This window comes from Lepidochelys olivacea, assembly GCF_965140295.1.
Source record: "Lepidochelys olivacea isolate rLepOli2 genome assembly, chromosome: 3".
Lineage (NCBI taxonomy): Eukaryota > Metazoa > Chordata > Testudines > Cheloniidae > Lepidochelys > Lepidochelys olivacea.
This window is the reverse complement of record NC_140413.1, coordinates 162,649,722-162,670,506: the sequence shown is the minus strand read 5'-3', so window position 1 is coordinate 162,670,506 and position 20,785 is coordinate 162,649,722. Positions and strand designations below refer to the sequence as shown.

At 39.0% G+C, this 20,785-nt stretch overlaps 1 protein-coding gene across 1 annotated transcript in view; it reads left to right on the top strand.

Moving 5' to 3' along the window:
• Nucleotides 1-20,785, top strand: part of IARS2 (isoleucyl-tRNA synthetase 2, mitochondrial) — a 51,500-nt gene that overhangs the window by 20,488 nt on the left and 10,227 nt on the right. The window contains exons 13-15 of the mRNA XM_084623523.1: nt 8,145-8,247; nt 8,976-9,069; nt 19,343-19,451. Coding sequence (XP_084479649.1) covers nt 8,145-8,247; nt 8,976-9,069; nt 19,343-19,451 — 306 coding nt within the window. The remainder of the gene's footprint in view (nt 1-8,144; nt 8,248-8,975; nt 9,070-19,342; nt 19,452-20,785) is intronic.

The following is a 20,785-nucleotide window of genomic DNA, read 5'->3' as shown; positions in this document are numbered from 1 at the left end:
ATACTTTATTGTATGATATTTAAATTCTCCCAGAGTTTTTGTTACAGAGATTGAATTAGATGTAAATAATTTCAAATTGCTGAATCTTTACAATTAGTTGATTTCAGACTACCATAAAAACCTGAGAATACTGGTTAATGATTAGTAAACCTGTCAATATTTGACTACTTTTATTTCATATAATTAATTGCATAATGTAACCAGGAGTATCTGACAAATTATCTGATGCTATTATATTGTAGAAGAGAAAGTTATCTGTTAATTCACATCAGCTTCAGGGGAATTTGCACTCTAAAATAAACTCCTACTGATGTTCGTAAATTAACCATATGGGGCTTTATTTTGTATAACATTAAGCTTGATAAAGGCATAGTCCAACCCATGATGTCTCGGTAGACGTATTCATGGAGACAGTAGAGAAAACCATTACGAAGTGGGGTTGGCGAAACCTTTGTGGTAGGTTCATTTTCTAACGCCATTCACACACACACACACAAGGAAGATTGATTGCACGGTTGCATTTTCTTCTGGAGGTCTACAGGGAACAACAAGTAAACAAAATTCTTTATTACAGATAACACAATTTGCCATTCCATATATGTGTCTGAGTTTTCCTCTCATTTTCTTACCTTTTTACTTATGGCTACCAAGTAGAAATTTGGGAGAATATTTTTGCCACTAATTCTGTTGAGGCTGTCTGTCTGGCAAAGTATTCTGGAGCAAACACTGTTCATTCGGAAAAGAGGTAGGCAGGAGGGAGCTTACTGCAAGTGTAATACAGCATTCTCTGTCATTCTTCTGTACAGTCACTACTTCCTATATGCTTTAAAAATCAGATGCAGACTAGAAGTCTTTCTGTTCTAAACCTTTTTTTGAAAAGCTTAAGTTAGGAATTAATATTTTTTTAGTTAGAAGAAGGCATCATTAGTATTTTGTAACAGTTATTTAATTCCTATTGATTGGGTTAAACAGATCTATTATTCATCTGCCATTTTTCATAGAACTTGTCCCTCCTGGGGGTTGCAAAACCCAATGCTTGTTGACAAAGTAGAGTTTTGACCTACTTAGTGGCTCTCATTTGATGGACTACTCAGGTTTTTTCCCTCCACAAATTACTATTATAATCCATCAGTCTATACAAGGCATACAATGTGGACATGGCACAGAAATAGCATTGATCTTAGTGGATGATCTTGGAGCAATGAACAGCAGTCAGACTTCCCTGTCAGTATTTCTAGTTCTATAGAAAATCTTCCAGCACTGCTCATGAGGCAGCTGATTTGACTGTAGGGACTGATAGGAGTAAGCAGAGATCCGAGGTTATGTTCACTCTTTCTAGAGCAATGGCCGGAGGGTTTTCACGTGCAATGACTCTTCTTTGGAGGGCTCATTCTGCTATGTTGTCAAGCTCTCTTGTTCAGTGTTCACATGAAGTCTGTAGGATAGATTAGCTGCAGTGTCAATATGTTGATGACACTTATCTCTACATCACCTTCTTTTCTTCAAGCTTGGACAGAGAAATATCCCTACTCACCCAGTATATGACAGAGATTGCGACCTTCATGTTGGATCGGATTGAATCTGGAACATGAAAATGATGCTAGGTGGCAGGGAACCCTTAATTGAAGGTCCTTACAATCTTCCTACAGAATTTTTCCAGGTAGCTTGAAATTGTGGAGTTACCTGGCTCATCTCTGCTTATGGGCATTCAAGTAACAGTGTTGGTGATTTTGTAGAATATTATAGATGGTGACAACCATCTTGAATTTCACTTGGGGACTGGATTTGTTGCCAGTGCAGAATACTGAGTACGGGTGTAACATATTTCTTATATGCAGAAGGCAGACATCTTAATTCTTATCCAGGTGGCTTCTATGGTTAGGCCTAAATAGGATCACCATGGCTAGTTGTGTATCTAAGATGAATGAGTTGTGTATCTAAGACCTCAGAGACTGTGTATGCTCTGTTGCAGTCTCTGCATTCAGTAAACATGCTCAAAAGCTATATCACCAAGAGCAGTGTTTGTGATAGGTCCCTAGCTCTGGAACTAGCTTCTGCTAGAAATCTGTCAAACTGGGCCCAAACAAACAATATATGTTTTATTACAGCTAAATGTAAATGTATACATCTGGGAACAAAAAATGTAAACTATACTTACAGAATGGTGAACTCTGCCTTGGGAAGCAGTGACTCTGAAAAAGACTTGGGAGTTGTGGTGGATAATCAGCTGAACACAATCTCCAAGTGTGATGCTGTGACCAAAAGAGCTAATGGGATCCTGGGATGCATAAACAGGAGAATCTCCACTAGGAGTAGAGAGGTTATTTTACCTCTGTATCTGGCACTGGTGTGACCACTGCTAGAATACCGTGTTCAGTTCTGGTGCTCAGAATTCAAGAAGCATGTTGATAAATTGGAGAGGATACAGAGAAGAGCCATGAGAATGATTAAATGATTAGATCAAATGCCTTGTAGTGATATATGCAAGGAGCTCAATCTGTTTAGCTTAACAAAGAGAAGGTCAAGGGTGACTTGATTACAGTCCATAAGTATCTACATAGGGAACAAATATTTACTAATAGGCTCTTCTGTGTAGCAGAGAAAGGCATAACAATTCAATAGCTGGAAGTTGAAGCTAGACAAATTCAGACTGGTGTACATTTTTAATAGAGCAATTAACCATTGGAATAATTCACCAAGTGTCGTGGTAGATTCGCCATCACTGACAACTTCTAAATCAAGAATGGGTGTTTTTCTAAGAGCTGTGCTCTTAGGAATTATTTGGGGGAAGTCCTATGGCCTGTTATACAGGAGATCACAATGGTCCCTTCTGGCTTTAGAATCTATGAATAAGTGTTTGAGGCTGCTAACCTTTTGCAGGAGATGCAGGATGCGTTCCAGAAATAGGCCAATTGCAAATAATAGAAATCACCTTCAACTCCACTGCGAGAACATCTTAAGACTCTACGTCAGTCTGCTCTTTATTGAGGAAAGGTTGTTACATTTGTGTGCTAAATGTTGCAAAAGTATGATCACTTAAACGTTGTAATGGATGTTTTAAAAATGTATGGACTAATTTTATCCGTGATGCTAGTCTGTTGAAGTGCTGTTAGCCATGTTGGAGTTGCATAAGGGATGAGTTTGGCCCATTAGCTAACGCTGTATCAATTCTCTAGACTAGAAACAATTTGGCTGGCTTCTTTGGGGTTATTATTTATCCATACCAGCTAAGGACCCCTTAATCAAAGCCTGTGAAACTTTTCCAACTTGATGCCAGAGCCATTAGTCAAGACTGATTAGTATTTCTATTCTGTGATTTACTTCAAGAACAATTCCACTTGACATGAACTGGAGTTTACCTTGTTATAAGTATACTGTAGGGACATTAGCAAGGTCAAAACTGAGTTATTTTCTTCGGATTTATGCACATCCCAGAAATCTGAGGGAGGCCACCTTGAATGCTAGTAGTTCAGTTTTGGTTTGAATTTTTGATTTGCCATGTTTTACATACAGAGAGACCATAACATGTCAAATTCTTGAGTGTCGTAAGCCATTGCTACGAAGATACAACTCCTGTTTAAAAAGCAATAGCAGTTTTGCCAATGACTTCGTGTACAGGGCTTGGGCCCATAATCAGCAGAAATTTAGATTTCATCAGAGCAGAGCTCTTGAAATATCCTTTTTTAAGTAAATGAAGATGACTCGCCTGTAATCAAAGATCTTCATGAGGGCCTCTGCACATTCATGCTCTTGAGAGGCACTGGTGGTGTAGCTTGGATTCATGGAACCTTCTGGTTGCCACACCCACACTGTCCCATCTCCTCAGCTATGAGAGGAGACATGGCACACCAAGCACCTTAGTTCTTTCCACTGCCTCTTTGGGTTCAAATTTGTAACTCTGAGGAAGAGGGAAAGATGAGCAGGAAGGGCAGAAGTCATTCTGAAGAACTCTGGTTACAAGTGAGTAACCTTCATTTCTTTTTTTAAGTGACTTCTTCACATTCTCACTCTTGGGAGCAGCATTCCTGCCTCTGGTCAGTGGGACAAGGAGGCCTACTTAAGTAATTGTAATGCTCCGCTGCCAAATTGTGCGTCTGATTTAGTTGCCAGATTTGAGGAATGTTTTGGGAAGTATGAATCAAGGTCCAAGTGGCAGCTCTACAGTTTTCTATTATGCAAATGCTTCGAAGGCAGGCTGTAAAAGCAGTCTTCACTCTAACAGTGTGTGCTTTAAGCCCTTCTGGAACAGGAACTGTTTATAACAGTCTTTAATAGAGTCTGACTCACTTAAAAAGGTATTGGGATGTGATTGCCTGAGCTTTAGTCTTTTCCGCATAAGAGACTAACAGTCTTAGAGATTTTCTGTATTCCTTAGACCTATTTAAGTAAATCTAGCATTCAAAGTGTGTTGCTAAGCTTCCCTAAGGAGAGAGGCCTAATGAGAGATACTGCCACAAAAGTACTAGCGAGAGGACCCATGTAACCACAGGTTCTCTAACTGGAGGGGAAACACACTAAGCCCTTCCAAGAATATTTCCTTTTTACTGTGGCTTATACTGTCTTTTGTTCAGCTGAGCTATAATGTGTTGAGGTGGCTGCAAGATGTACTGTAGGGTGACCAGATGTCCCAATTTTGTAGGGGCAGTCCTGGTTTTGGGTGCTTTTTCTATATACAGACTCCAACGAGAGACTGCTGAATTGGAATTAATTTGCAAACTGGACGCAATAAACTTAGTCTTGAATAAAGACTGGGAGTGGATGTGTCATTACACAAAGTAAAACTATTTCCCCATGTTTATTTCCCACCCCCCACCTCTACCCACCCCCCCACACACACACTGTTCCTCACACGTTCTTGTCAACTGCTGGAAATGGCCCACCTTGATCATCACTACAAAAAGTGTTTTGTTTTTTCCCCCTCCCCCTCTCCTGCTGGTAATAGCTCACCTTACCTGATCACTCTTGTTACAGTGTATATGGTAACACTCATTGTTTCATGTTCTCTGTGTGTATAAAATTGCCCCACTGTATTTTCCACTGCATGCATCCAATGAAGTGAGCTGTAGCTCACGAAAGCTTATGCTCAAATAAATTTGTTAGTCTCTAAGGTGCCACAAGTACTCCTTTTCTTTTTGCAGATACAGAATAACACGGCCGCTACTCTGAAAACTATCTGCTGTGTCATTAGCCCTAGAATTGGACGGAGGGACACACAGACTCCTTGTCATAGTTGAAGTAGTTCCAAGCACCAGTGTTCTTCAGACATTGTCTGAATAAGCTTGACGTGGTCTTGTTTGGTTTTTTGGAGAACAGGAATTTGTGTGTGTGCGGGGGGGGGGGGGAGGAGAGGAGGGAATGCATAGAGGAGACCTACCTTTCCTAACGTAGAAGAATCCAGTCCAATATTGACTAGTTGTCTACTTCTGTTCTAGACCAAAACTTCTGATGTTTGGAATGGTCTTGTGTCCATGCAGGCACTGTGCTGTATTGATTGATTGATCTGTGGTGCATTGCCCTCTGGGTATATAGCAGGGTTCCTCACATTGCTTCTCACTGAACTTCAAGTCAGTGCAAGAAATGCCATTTCCTCCAGTGTTATGGGTGGTGGTAATAATTGGCAAGTATTTAGAGCATTTTATCTTAAGTCGTCTTACAAAATATCTTCACAATGTACCCTTCTTGGGATGCATTTTCACATGGATTAGTTTCCTAAAATTTCTTACTGTTGTAACTTGACCAGCTCCACTAACTTAGAAAGGGCGCCAGGCAGCTGCTGGTGTGTTAAACTGGGCTCAGAGGTCTTCACAACTGTGACTGTTGTTGCCTGGAGGGGCCACACTGAGATTGCACAATCAGGGCAAGCTGCAAAGAATGGTGCAGACAATCCGCAAAACTGGTGGTTATTCTAATAATTAGATTCACCAAGCCAGCAACAAAACAGCTTTTATAATACCTTACTGGTTACCCCGAAGCCAAAACCACAGTTTCCTTAAAGCAACCCAGCCTTGGGCTGCCACCCAGACAGCCAAGTCAAAGATGATGAGGATTACTGAAAGTCTTGTTCATCATATATAAAGTTCTACCAATCATAAAGGATCAGACACATTATCCACCAGGACAATGAATATTTCAGATTTTACCCAAATAAACGCTTACAGCCAATTCTTATTAACTAAACTAAGATTTATTAAAAAAGAAAAGAGAGTGAGTATTGGTTAAAAGATCAGTATACATACAGATATTAATAAAGTTCTTAAGTCAGTTTCATAGTACAGAGGGTGAGTTGCAAAAAGTTCATTTCAGAATCTGTTGATCAGGTATAGTCCAAAATAGGCAGTCCGTGTAGAGAGTTTGTTCAGATTCTTCCATGACAATTATTAGTGTAATCCAGACTGGAGCTGGAGACCTCAGTCTTGTGACTCAAGCTTCCTGTGACCAAGCTTAAGCAGATCTGAGATACAGGATTGGGGCCCTAGAGTTCTTTTGTAGATTTCTGGCAGGCTATTGGGAGCCTCTTGACAGCAGGTGTTCCTTGTGTGAAGAATAGTGGCCTTGAAGTAAAACTTCCTATTTCCTGTGTATACACAGGTAATTAGGTGCGTTCATCAGCGAAGGTAACTAAGGAGTTCATAGACCGTTTACTACAAACTTCAATAAGAACTATAGATGATATAATTACGCCCAACTTAATGTTAACATCCCCTTTTGATCTCTGAATCAATAGAATTTGTGACGGACAGGAACTGTTGGGTTACATTGTTAACCTCTAACAAGATATAGGTGTAAACAGACCAATACAATCACTGTCTTCTTCCAGTTCTCTAACAATACAGGTTTACATTTCAAAGCTCTAGTCTATCTAATATGGCTTTGTTAGCTATTTTTAAGGGATGGCCCTAATTACCATTTATACGCTTTTTCTAATATGTCTTTAAAGGTTTAATTTGGGTCATTTAGCCTGCTAGTTGCTTAACCCTTTCTGACCCAGCATTACAACAACACACAAGTTGAAGTGCTGGCATTTGCCAGTGTCTTGGCTACACACAAGTACTCACAGTTGCTAACTGTGGACAGTTTTAGGAAAAAAACCTAGCGTGGACAAGGCCAAAGTGTGTAGAAAATTAAGAAAATGAAACAAAGAGGTAAAGTGACTCTCCCAGGGCCACAAAAAGTCAGTGGGGAAATTGGCAGTAGAACTTGGGAGTTCCAGGCTCCCATTTAGTTGTGTGCTCAGGCTGCTAGAGATTACCTGACTTGTTGCAGGAAAAATGTGAAGCTTGAAAATCTGGCTCCACTGATGTCAACTACAAAACTCCCATTAACTTCAGTAGAATTTCACAGAAAGCGTTAAACTTGATTTGGTAGGCAAAAAATAGAAGAAGAAAATCTTTATTAAAATGCCAGCAGAAGCATGACATTGCTGCTGTATGTGTGAAATCATTCCATAGGCTGAAATGACTTTGTGGTTTATTAAAATAAATTGTACATGTTAGTGTTGTTTTAGAAATTAGATACAAAACAGGATTGTGTGGGGGAAGGATGGGGTCTTTTTAATTCCTAGCCTGTGAGCAAAAGATGTTGGATTATTTAAAACAATATGAGTGTAAAAGATTTTTCCTTTTTAGAACATTCCTCTTTGTAAACGAATTATTATTCAAAGTGAGATCAGCTAATTCAGTAGGGAAAAAAATCAAGATTAATGCAATAGCATAGTGGGAAGGAGTGGGGGAGGGAAGAGCTCAAATAGTCCTGATCTGATGCACTAACCACAATCTCAGTGAGTCTGCAGTTCATAATTCTTCAAGAATCTATAAAGGTAGAATACAACACATTTTTCGTGCAGTGGTTCTCTATCACATACATCCTTCAGGCGACCTCATAAGAAAGAGAACCTCACTCATGGACCCACCTCGCTTCCCAGCCCACCAATCCTTCACTGCACATTTCTCAAAATACTGCATCATGTGTATCACTTGAAAAGGCCCTGCAGTTACTGGTGGTTCATGGCCCAGGCTTGAAAACTGCTGCTTTAGTTGGTTTGGTTTGTATCTCAATACACATCATTACTTTGGGTCTCAGGTACTTTAAGGAATGTAAAGTAGCTCCTTGATTGAACTGTGCTAATTTGTTTCCTTCTTACACAGCGAAATCATAGAGAATATTATTAAAATAGTGGAGCAGCAAGGAAGTGATGCATGGTGGACTCTTCCTGTTGAGCAGCTTCTCCCAAGAAAGGTTGCAGCAAAGGTAACTGTCTGATTGTAAATGTAGGGGGTGGAAATTGGTGTGTGGCGGGGAGGGAGAGGGGGACAACCTAGATCTCTCATAACACCGAAAGTGCAATATAGCTAATGCTATTAATTTCATATTGAAGGCACTTGAGGGCTACAGTGATGGGCAGCAATATTAAACCCTCAGATATTTCTGTGATCCTTAAGATTTTTTTATGTCAAATGAGAACACATCCAGGTTGTGTATTGTACTGTGCTATATCTCAGTGTTGTACGTCAGATTGGTGCCAGAAATTTAGGATGCATTTCTACTGGGCACTCTCAGCAGGTAACTGAGGGCACAGTTAATGCACAGTTGGGCTCAAAATGTTTCTGTTGGATAGGTCTAGTTTTTCTGATGTTTGTATTTAGTACTTGCTACTGTTTGTATTGCTTTCATGGCTGAATTCTTCAGCCACTGTGCACATATAAAGTATGTGTCCAGTATGCAGTTCATGTTGGCTTCTGACTTTTGGGGGGGGGAGTTAGGATCATTAGTCTTCTGAAAAGTAACTATCATATCTAATTTTGTAAATAACTACTTGCAAAGTGTGCATGCTTCCTGACATCTTCTGCAAAACTGGTGGACCAAAACCAAATTCTGCTGTGGTTATTTCTACTTTGGGGACACTCACCTTCTTCCAGTTAAAGGTACAGGATTTTCTATTTACTCTTATTAACGCTATTTAACTGTTACTTTATTAGGTCGGTAGCCATGATGTACTGGATTATGTACAGGGACAGGATGTCCTGGATATCTGGTTTGATAGTGGAACTTCCTGGGCTCATGTTTTGGAAGGTACGGAGTTGGTATATGTTGAATATTCTTTTGAAATGCTTGCTGGGCCAGATGCACTGCTGTCGTGCACAACACTGCTGAAGTCACTGGAGTTGAGTTGGTGTAAGTCAGTGGCAAATTTGGGATGAGTTGATTGTAAAGCTTTTTAAGAACAGGATTTGATGTTTGCAAACTCATTTTCAATATCGTGAAAGTTCATGTTTTTCAGTGAGTTATCCTTGATCATTCTGGCATGTGAAGTACCATACAAATTTTTAAAATAAAAACTAAAGATGCACAGATTTAAAATTTCCTGTTATGAAAGCAGTTCACTGCTAATGTGCAGACCTCAATTTATTTTGAATTAGCGCATTTTAAAGTTTGTGCTGATGTGTACTGAGTTTGTCTTTCAGAGTTATATAGAACTAAGACTAGAGTTACCACTGAAAATGTTAATCATAATTACACACTTATAATAATACACATCAATGCAGAAGTTGTCACTTCTGATCATTTTGTGTAGCAAGTGCAATTTCCTGTGCTGTGACTTCGTACTGCGTGTCCTAGTGCAGACACTTACTGTTGAGTAGTTTTTTAATAAAGTTACTTTTTCACATTACAAAAGCTGCAATGTTTAGTGCCTGAGATTCCATGCATGGAATATAATACAATAAAGTTACAATTGAGTTGTACATGTAAGCAACCTCAAGAAAACAAAGGGGCGATATTTTTCAAATTTTAGAAGTACTTGATATATCCAGAGGAGGCTTCAAAGTTAGGTGCCATTTCTGGGTAAGAAGCTGGTGCAGTACATCAGGTTTGTTGAACTTTAAACCAGGAGTATCCAACTGTGTGATAGCAATCTTGTTGAATTGTAAAACATGTTGGCATTAGAGATTTTATTTCCTAGCAATGCAGTAAGGCAATGGTATCCTCAGCAAACAGTATATTTTCTAAAGGACAATTGTATACATTAAAGTTCATATTTTTAAACTAGTTGATTTGTAAAAAGTGACTGTACCAGAGCTATTTACATTCCTAACCCCCTAAAGACATACTTGAATAATGACCATAAATTAAAGGCACAATTGTTACTGCAGTATATTCTATAAAATTATCTACAGGATGCTTTGTTTTGCTGTTTTTATTTTCTTGCATTAATAGTCCTCATAGTAGCATTAGCTGGACCATACCATAATTTATCAAAAGAAATGGGAAGGCTATAGTGACCATGCATATATTGGAACATTACCCCAATAGGGTGGACACTGTGTGCCATCTTTTTCTGCTGTCCCAGACAAAAAACTGTAAGGTTGAGTACATATTGGTAACGTAAGGGTGTATAACTTCCAGGGACATAGCAGTCAGTAAAAGTACCACAATTCAAAAGTCAGGAAGCTCTCTGTAAAGGTAGCTGAACTATCTTAACTCAGCATCATAGAGGAGCTAGCCCTACGTTTGCTCTCTTCTGGGTGCAGTATAGAAATGTACCCCACAGACTGTTGATTTAGTCTGTTCCATGCATTCATGTTGCTGAGACTAAATGTGGTGTGCTGTCACCTCACTATCATTTGGTCTCTTCACACAGGTGCTATAATTTCATGATCTTAATCTGAAGTTTGGGTAGTGTCCAAAATGGGCTGGGAACTTCCAAAACCAGAAGACAAGCTCTGCCTTGAATATCTCGAAAGGTCGGGGGTAGGGATGGGAGTGGGATGGGGGAGGAGCTAGCAGAGGATTTGGCAGAGCAGGGAGGAATTTTTCTGTTGAATAGGTAAATCCAGTAAATTAATGTTAATTTTCTGCTTTCCGTTCTCAAGCTAGAGTTGACCATAAGTGTTCAGAAGGACTTTCTAGTTGTAGTGAACATCACTTCTTAATGTCACTTAATCATACAGCTGTGTGTAAATCAACTACAGTTTTGGTGAAAAAATTCTCCTTTTTCTACTTACACCCTTTACTCCCTCTAGAGGAAGCAGTTTCTGGTTTGAGCTATCTTTCCACATACAGTGTGGTTGGTAAACTAACTTTTTTTTTTTTTTTTTTAAATAAAGCCTAGATCTCCAGCGATTTTCTGACAATCCTGTTAAAACTGATGTGTTCTAGCACTCCTATTTAAAAATCTTAATAACCTTTTTAAAAATTCATCAGTTAATCTTTGGTTGTGTGCACTGTCATTGAAATGAGTTCAATAAATTGAGTAAATTTCAGTTCTCTTTGTTTGAAAATCAAAATTTCTCATGGTCAGATTGGCATCAATAATGCTTTCTTTGGAGGAGGGCACATGGTTTACATCTCTCTACATGAAAGAAAAATTGTTCTCTTTAACCTCTGAGGATAGGACAAGAAGCAGTGGGCTTAAATTGCAGCAAGGGCAGTTGAGATTGGACATTCAGAAAAAATTCCTAACTGTCAGGGTAGTTAAGCACTGGAATAAATTGCCAAGGGAGGTTGTGGAATCTCCATCTTTGGAGGTTTTTAAGAGCAGGTTAGACAAACACCTGTCAGGGATGTTCTAGATAATACTTAGTCTTGCCTTGAGTGCAGGGGACTGGACGAGAAGTCCTCTAAGGGTCCTTTGCAGTCCTGTGGTTCTATGCGTACTTTCACGTGCACATTCACCCACAGAAGGTACCTCAGATTCCTGGGTAGGACAAGAGCACGACCAATGCAGAATGCTCCAATTTGGACTAGCTACAGTGCCTAGGGTCCTCACGGAGGTCATCTCAGTAGTGACGGCCTGGATGAGATGAAACAAATACATCATCTCTTCATATCTGGACAACTGGCTCCTGATGGGCAGATCCAGCAAGGCGGTCCAGGCAACAACCCTGTTCCTATTGTGTCTGCTGTCTTCCTTGGGAATCTGCATCAACAAAGAAAAGTCCACTTGGACTCCCACAAAGACCATAAACTTTATAGGAGCGGCCCTAGGCACTACCGCAGCAAAGGCCTACCTCCTTACTGAAAGATTCCAAGCCATGAACAACTTGATAAGACAAGTTATCTTCAGACCTTGGGCCACAGTCAAGGTCTGTCTTTCCTTGCTGGGCCACGTGGCCTCATTTACTTACATAAAACCATTTTCCAGGCTCCACCTCTGTTGCTTGCAGGCCTGGCTCTGGTCTATTTATTCACCAGACAGACACAACAGGAATACAAGGCTAACAGTTTCTGCCAGGGTAACAGCTTCTCTTGTTTGTGGGATGAACCCAGAACAAGTGCATGGGAGAGTGCCTTTCCTTACACCCACACCTGATGCGACCATTATCATGTATACATCCCTCATATAATGAGGAACCCACGTAGACCGTCACAGTGCACAGAGTATTTTGACTCCTCGGCGGGCCAGGAAACATACAAACTTACTAGAACAAAGAGCACTCTGTCTAGCTCACAATGCATTCCTTCTACTCATTCAGTCCTGCCGATCCCCCTGCTACCTCTGCAGAAAATATGCCACGACAGGGCTAGGGTCATCCTCATTGCATCCAAGTGGCCAAGACCGTTTTGGTTTTTGGATTTCCTGTGAATGTCATCCCATCAGTATCCATCTCTCTCCAAATCTGTTAACTTAGGAGAATGGCAGGATCAGACGTCCCAACCCAGGCCGCCTTCATCTCATGCCCTGGTATTTGGATGGGAGCTTGGCTGCCGGTGGGTGCAGAGCACCCACTAATTTTTCCCGTGAGTGCTCCAGCCCACAGAGTCAGCGCCTATGTATTTCACAGAGGAAAAAGTTTCCCTTTATGTCTACCCAGAATTCACCCCCAAGGTAATTTCAGAGTTTTACTTGAACGAACCTATTCACTTACATGTATTCTTCCCAAAACATTATGCTTCCAGCAAACAAAAGAGATTGCACTTCTTTGACATCAGACAGGCCCAGGCCTTTTATCTGCAAAGAACGAATCCCATTAAGAAATAACTGAGACTGTTTCTCGCTATAACAGAGCGATTGTGTGAACAAGCGTTATCTGCCCAGAGAGTCTCTAAGGGGATCTCTGGATGCATCATTCTCTGTTATCACTTGGCATGTATTCCTCCCCCAGATAGGGTGAGGACCCACTCTGCGAGAACACAGGCAAACTCAACACCATCTCTTTGAAAAGTACCTATACTGGACTTTGTCAGGTAGCCATCCACACCATCACGAAGCATTATGCCCTAGTCCAGGTCTCTTCTGCAAATGCAGCTTTGGGGACATCTGTATCACAGACATTCATACCAACTGCATCTTCACAACTCCTTCCTGTTTGAATACTGCTTACCCATCACCCATATGTGGAGAATACATACAGGAACCAGCACTTGAAGGCAAATGAAGGTTACTCAGCTGTAAGTGGAAGTTCTGTGAGATGTGTGGGTCCCTGTCTATATTCCACTCTCCTTCCCCACTGCTTCAGATCTTATTTGATTCACGGTAAGAAGAGGAACTGAAGAGGTGTACCTCTGCACCACCTTTTGTACCCTTGGTTCTGGAGCACGAGGAGGAAAAATAGCATGGTTTGTGGACCAAGGGACACTACTTGCTAAAATCTCCCATTTCAGGCACATGGTGCACATGTTTACCCACATGTGGAATACAGATAAGGACCACATAGCTCAAAAAATTTCCAGTTACAGGTGAGCAACCTCCATTTCTCTACTTGCTCCCCATGTGGAGAGGGGGAGGTGGTTTTTGATTTTTTTTTCTTGGCTAGAAAGTAGCTCAAATTAAAATGAAATATATTTTGAATTCTGAACCCCTCTAATTTAGGGTGTTGTAATTCAGGATCTCTGCCCAGTTGACTTTATTTGGTAGAAAAACTCTACCTTTGCCCCTAACCAGCCAACTTTGAGGCTAACATTTTTTTGTGGATTTTAGTGTGTGGCTAACATAAAGCTTATAATAATGGGAACTCAGTTGCAGCCTTGGTTATGCAGTAGCATACCACCTCTCTATGAAAACAAAAAACAATAGCACGGCTGGTCAAGAATAGGTCATGTAAAAGTCCTCTTGAAGCAAGAAGAAACTTTTAAATCTGCCTTTTAAAACAGTTAATCTCATGGGCCAAATCAGCAAGGTACTTAAGCATGTCCATAAATTTAAACTTATGAGTAAGTCATTGAAGACCCAAAAAAAAAACCAAAAAACCATGCACATTAGTTATAATTGTTCTGTACATAAGGGAAGAAAAACAAGTTTAAAAATTTAAAAATACACTACTTTTTTGTTGTATGTGTTATCATTTGAGGCTACAGACTTCTGCGGCAGCTAAACGTTTTGCAAAAAAAAAAGAGAATATTGAATCAGTGGCTTTGTGTAAAGGATGGTTTAATGTATTGCAAGGAACATCTGTCTTTATGGACAAGGCTTTCAGCAGTGGAGAAATTAAACAACTTTATCTTGAATATTATAAAATGCAATGTAAATATTTACATTTATGTGGTTTCCCTTTCAGAAACAGTCACTAACTTCCCATGTTTCTACACAAAGCAATTTTACTGTGAAAGGTAATGCACAGAGATTTCTTTTTTCCAAGATATTTCTTGAGCAACCTTTTTGTTTTTTAGAAATATCACAGCAAGCAGAGCCTCCTGTAGCCAAATTCATGATGGCATACTGGCTTACAAAAGATAGTGTGCCATATATATGTAAAAGTACCGTTTATTTTTCCTGCAAAAGTTCAGCGACCGCAACAATTCTCACAAAGGTTCTTGCAGTTTGTATTGTCTTGTGATTACTAAAAGATATACATGGCTAAGGTCCTAACAAAGGACAATAAATGCAGGTAAAATTCAAGATCGCTGCAGGGTTTAATATGTGATAATGACCCAAACGTTTCATTCTGTTGCTGTTAGCTCAGTTAATGGAAATGAACCACTGATGCTTCTGCAAACACGTAACAAAAAATGATACAACTGATTACCGAACAATCAGAATTTCTGAGCAACAAAGAATCCCAGTTAAACAGCTAGTTTTGGCAGTGATGGTGGATAGGTTTGGGGTTCCTATTTACACAAGACTTTTCACTGCACTTCTAATATGATTGGATTAGCTGTTTCTGAGCAAATAATGTTGTTCTACCTGGTATGCGCACATTGAGATTTTAAATTCAACATGTATGGGATGTGTGTGATGGTTCTTTGATGAAGTGAGATTCGTCGAGTTTTGAAAAAAATAGGTCTTGCAGCCTTAGGTTTTTAAATGTATTTAAAGAATTGTTCAGTGACTGGAGTCCCTAGCAAACTGTACAGGGAAACTAGCTTTTCAGGGATGGCTCCCCCCCACTTCCAGTCTTGGCCGTTTGCATCAGACCCATGCAGAGTTTATAAATTGTGCCACTTAAAACCAATAAGTGCTATTTGCTCTGTCTGCCAACCCGAGATTAGTCAAAGGCACCACTCCTTCCCAACGAACAAATTAAAACAGAGTTTCTACACGTACCTGTTCTGGAATTGAGGGATGGGAAGGTGATATTTCATTTACAGCAATCAAAGAATTCATTCTTTCACCCTCAAGAGGCTGTTCTGACCCTCTGCTTTACAGTCACTAAAAATAAAAACCCTCCACAACAGAAATAAGTACTAAACTGCTCACCATATTTATATACGGTAGCTGACCCTCTGCAGTGTGCATTTGGGGGCGGGTGGGGGAGGGAAGATTAACACCTGTAGCAGACAGGTTAAGAGCAGCAGATTCCAAATCAGAGGATCCCTTGATGGAGAGCAACTTACCAGTTGCCTCATTTCTATTTAAGGAGGCTGTTAACTGAAACATCTCAGCTGACAGCTGTAACATGTATTTCAGGGGAGAGAGGCAGTTTCCCATAAAACCCGCTACCAAACTCTTTACTGGATAAATAATAAATATTGTTGTTACAAATAATATACAGCTTGGCATTAAATGGTGGCTTTTGGGCAGGTGCTATAAATAAATTGAAATAAAAATACTTGTAGTTCATTTATTTGTTGTTTATTAGGAAATGGCTTAAAGCTATTTTTTCTCCGTCTGCGGGGTTTTGTTTAAGTCCCCTCCGCATATTTACTACAACCACTTGGGTGGGAACAAGGAAGAGGGTGGCTTGTGCATTCTATTCAGGTTAATTCATGCACGAATTGTAATGGAAATGGCTTTGCTTTGGTACAGTTTGTTCTATGCTGTGTATATCATGCTCATCACCATAGTATCCGAGTACCTTTCTGTCGTGCGTTAAGCATGTGTTTTCCTGAGTGTTTAAATTTCTAAACTACCACATTAGAAGTAACAGACTTGGTTCCAGTTACATCGTAGACATTAGAGTAGGAAAAGATGTATTATCATTTTGTCCATCCCCACTGTTGTTGTGGGACTATAAGGTACAACTAGGTGAGTGTTTTGCCCAATCTAGCTTTATTTGGCTTGAGTAGACTTCACTGGGTATTTTTGTTTGGTTTTTCCCCCACCCCACAATCTCATAGCATAATTTTTTCCCCAACTTCATCCATGTTATTCCCTAGTCATATCCCTTTGAGTTGCGTTGAATAATTAATTTCCAATTTGGGAGTTTCATCTTTCAGATGCTGAACTGGTAGTATTGTGTGTTTCTCAGACGCATGTTTAGGAGGTCATTTAGTTAAGATATAAACATCTAGTTTGACTTAATCTTTCCTCACCATTTAATTCCTATAAATTCAAAACAGAGAAGAGTAACCAAAAAAATCTACATCTTGTAAAAAAATATGCCCCGAATTATGTGATACCTTGGATGCAATTCCACCAATGTCAGATCAGAACTGTTGTCCTCTTGGTTTGGGATGTAATGCTCCTGCAAATGCACTGGAGAACTACATTGCCTTTTTCTGCTGCTGTGTTGTATTACAAGATCTCATTCAGTTTGTTAGCCGTCTGATTGTCTGGTCTCTTTTTTAGTACTCCTGATCAAGCATCTGCATCGGTCATTGAATTAACAGTCCATTTTTATAAATCTAATGTGAGAACATTTTTCGATTTTTCTACTGATGATCATAGCATTGACAAAGGACTTGGCATCTCTTAATATTTTAACTGTAGAAGGGACATGTTCTTGTGTCAAAACTTAGACCATTTACATCGTAAGGTCCTGTTTCCACAAAGACACATGCACAAACATTAAATCACATTAAATTCACATTTAATCCAAGTGAATAGAGAAAATGGTGTATAGTGATACATCTGCAAAGATAGCTAACCTACTTGCTCATTTTTAATGCTGAGAATTTTTGCCTCTGAAAATAGCATGACTCTTTGCATCTGTGTTTCAGATGAAGCGAATAATTTATTTAAACTTATTGAATTCGGTGGCACTACTTAAGCACATGAGTTTTTGTGGTATCATGGAATAGGGTCTGATGAAGTCAATGGAAAAGGCTCTCATTGACTTCCATAGGCTTTGGATCAAACCCTAACCCCCAGTGCAAGAGAGGAATTTAACTTTCAGCACCATAATTCTTTCTCTATCTCCCTTGTTAATGTTTAACTGAATGAATGTGATTATTTTACAGAATGCCTATCTATGCTTTTTAACTTTTTGTGCTGACCAGAAGATTTAAAATAAAACTTGGCTAATTGTTGTTGGCATTAAAGTATAATGCATTTTAATCTAGAGGCTAAAGTCTATAAGATCAAAGATATAGAATCTCGAAATCCCTACCAAAATGGATCATAAACTGTAATACACTCCTTAATGACCTGTGCCCTATAACTGATTAATTTCAAAAACAACTGAAAATTCTTCAGGACCCTCACATAATTTTGCACATTGCTAAGAAATTTACATGCTGTTCTAATTAAAGTTGACACAAAGTCACTACTACTTTGCTTTTTTCATTACAATTGAGATGAGAACTACCCAATAGATTTAGACAATAGATTATAAATTATTTAATTAATCTGAAATATAGGCTCAGAGTACTGCTATTTCTACAGACACATAATAATCAAGAACTCATAAAAAATGTAAACTATATTTACCAGGGCCCGCGTCCCTGTAGACATACCATTCTATCTGCTTTCTACCAGACAACAAAGACCAACACTAATAGATTAATTTGGATATTTATAGACCATTTGTTTAGGTTCTTCAGTCATCTAGATTTGAGTCCCCTTATTAAAAGAAAATTTCTTTTCTTTACTTGCCCTACATTGCTAGAAAATTTCAATTCTTGCAGTTGACTTGCCAGAGAAAAATACCTTATGTACGGTAAATCAGTAATAGATGCCAAAGTTATTGCTGTTCTTGCGTTAAAACATCCTTTTTCTGGCCTGCTTACTCACTACAATTATTATTGTGCTTATTTTGTCTTTATGCATATTTTGCAGTCTCTTGTTGCAAAGATGAATATTTTTATTGTGCTTTCTAACTAGATCTTTGATTTATTTGAAGGAAATAAATAATGTGATAGAAAAACATAACCTCCACCCACACACCTTAGTTAGCAGTGGCTGAATATCCTTGACCTTTGTAATGTTGAACTATTTTTTATTACAGGATGGATCTGAATATCGAAACTTCCATTAAGCTAAACAAATAGATAAAGGCTGTAAACAACAGGGAGAAAGAGAGGAATAGTCTCAGGTGGTTCAAGGGCGAGGATAAAAGGAGCTATTGAATGAAACTGATTAAAAGAAGATTTTGGCTAAAAATCAGGAAAAATTTCCAACTGTGCGATAACCACCAATTCTTACCTCCCTCCCTTTTGAGTACCCGTGTAACTTCACAGACTTTTGGGTTCCCATGACTTGTACGGTTGGCAGCACAATTGCGTACCAAGCTATGAATCAGTTTGTTCGTTGTTTATATTGAAACCTACAGTTTTATCATTAATTAATATTTGTAAAGTGCCTTGAGCTCCTAATATGAAATGCACAGAGTGCAAAATAGGCAATATTATAATAGCCTGTATTTTCATAATTTAGTATTACTTTGTTAGAGGCCTATGTGGGAAAGTAAGCTTGTTTGTTGCCGACAAATTCTTAGAGTTCAGCGATTCTCAGCATTTAATGACCACCTATTTTGTCTGTCAGCTGCTTGAGTAATTGGGGATATTAGACTGTTAACTTGTATTGTTTTCAACAATTCATTGTGTACTTTTTTACAGTAGTAAATAAACAAGTTCTTGGTTCACAGAACAAAAGCATAGTGTTCTATAACCATTTACAGATATGTCTACTACAACACGTTAATATTTTTCTTCCGATTACTTCATTTTACCATGAACCTACCACAAGTATTTAGGAATCTGAGATTTTTTTTTTTTTAAAAATCAGTTGACGACATATTTTTGTTTTAAGGTGCAGATCAAAGGGCGGATTTATACTTGGAAGGAAAAGACCAATTGGGAGGCTGGTTTCAGTCCTCTCTCTTAACTAGTGTGGCAACAAGAAAAAAAGCCCCTTATAAGTAAGTGCTTGGTCTGCAACGTGGCCATTTATTGAGCTTTTATATAATGGGAGTATGGTAATTTGAATAGAGAATATGAACAACCCTTTCTCCACAAAAAGGAAAGAAAGCCATTACTGAATCTTCAGGTGACAGCCATACACTTTTTATTGTAAAGGTTTCCTCAAAGGTGTATATCACAGTACATTTTTATCTTCTGTTGAACTTGTTTTTCCCACTCTGAGTTTAAATGGATGCTTTCCTTCATTGTTCCCACAGCTTTCTGTGTTCATCTATCTCATTCACTCAGGTTATACCTCACTGTGTGTTCAGCTGTCACCAGTTACCCTTGGCATCACCCATTCTTGCCACCCCCTTACACTGCCAAGATCAGTGTCTTACCTTAATATGGGACACATTATGGCAGCTCACACTGACTATAAATTGAACAGCAGGGGGTGATGACTAAGTAGTGTGTCCCTGTGTTTTTGAACTGTGAATTTAACATGAGTGGCAAAGCTGTTAGCTAAGGGTAAAAATTAGGGCCGTTAAACGATTTAAAAAATTGCAATTAATTGCAGTTTTAACTGCACTGTTAAACAATAAGAGAATAGCATTTATTATAAATATTTTTGGATGCTTTCTACATTTTCAAATATGTTGATTTCATTTACAACACAGAATACAAAGTGCACAGTGCTCACTTTGTATTAATTTTTTTATTACAAATATTTAGACTGTAAAAAAAGATAAACAAAAGAAATAGTATTTCTCAGTTCACCTCATACATGTACTGTAGTGCCATCTCTATCGTGAAAGTGCAACTTACAAATATCAATTTTTTTACATAACTGCACTCAAAAATAAAAAAATGTAAAACTTTAGAGCCTACAAGTCCACTCAGTCCTACTTCTTATTCAGCCAATCGCTAAGACAAACAAGTTTGTTTACATTGACGGGAGATAATCCTGCCCACTTCTTATTTATAATGTCACCTGAAAGTGAGAACAGGCATTTGCATGGCACTGTTGTAGCTGGCATTGCAAGGTATTTACATGCCAGATATTCTAAACATTTGTATGCCCCTTCATGCTTCGACCACCATTGCAGAGGACATGCGTCCATGCTTGATGATGATCTAAAGCAATGTGGACCGACGTGTTCATTTTCATCATCTGAGTTAGATGCCACCAGCAGAAGGTTGATTTTCTTTTATGGTGGTTCGAGTTCTATAGTTTCCACATCAGAGTGTTGCTCTTTTAAGACTTCTGAAAGCATGCTCCACACCTTGTCCTTCTCAGATTATGGAAGGCACTTCAGATTCTTACACCTTGGGTCGAGTGCCATAGCTATCT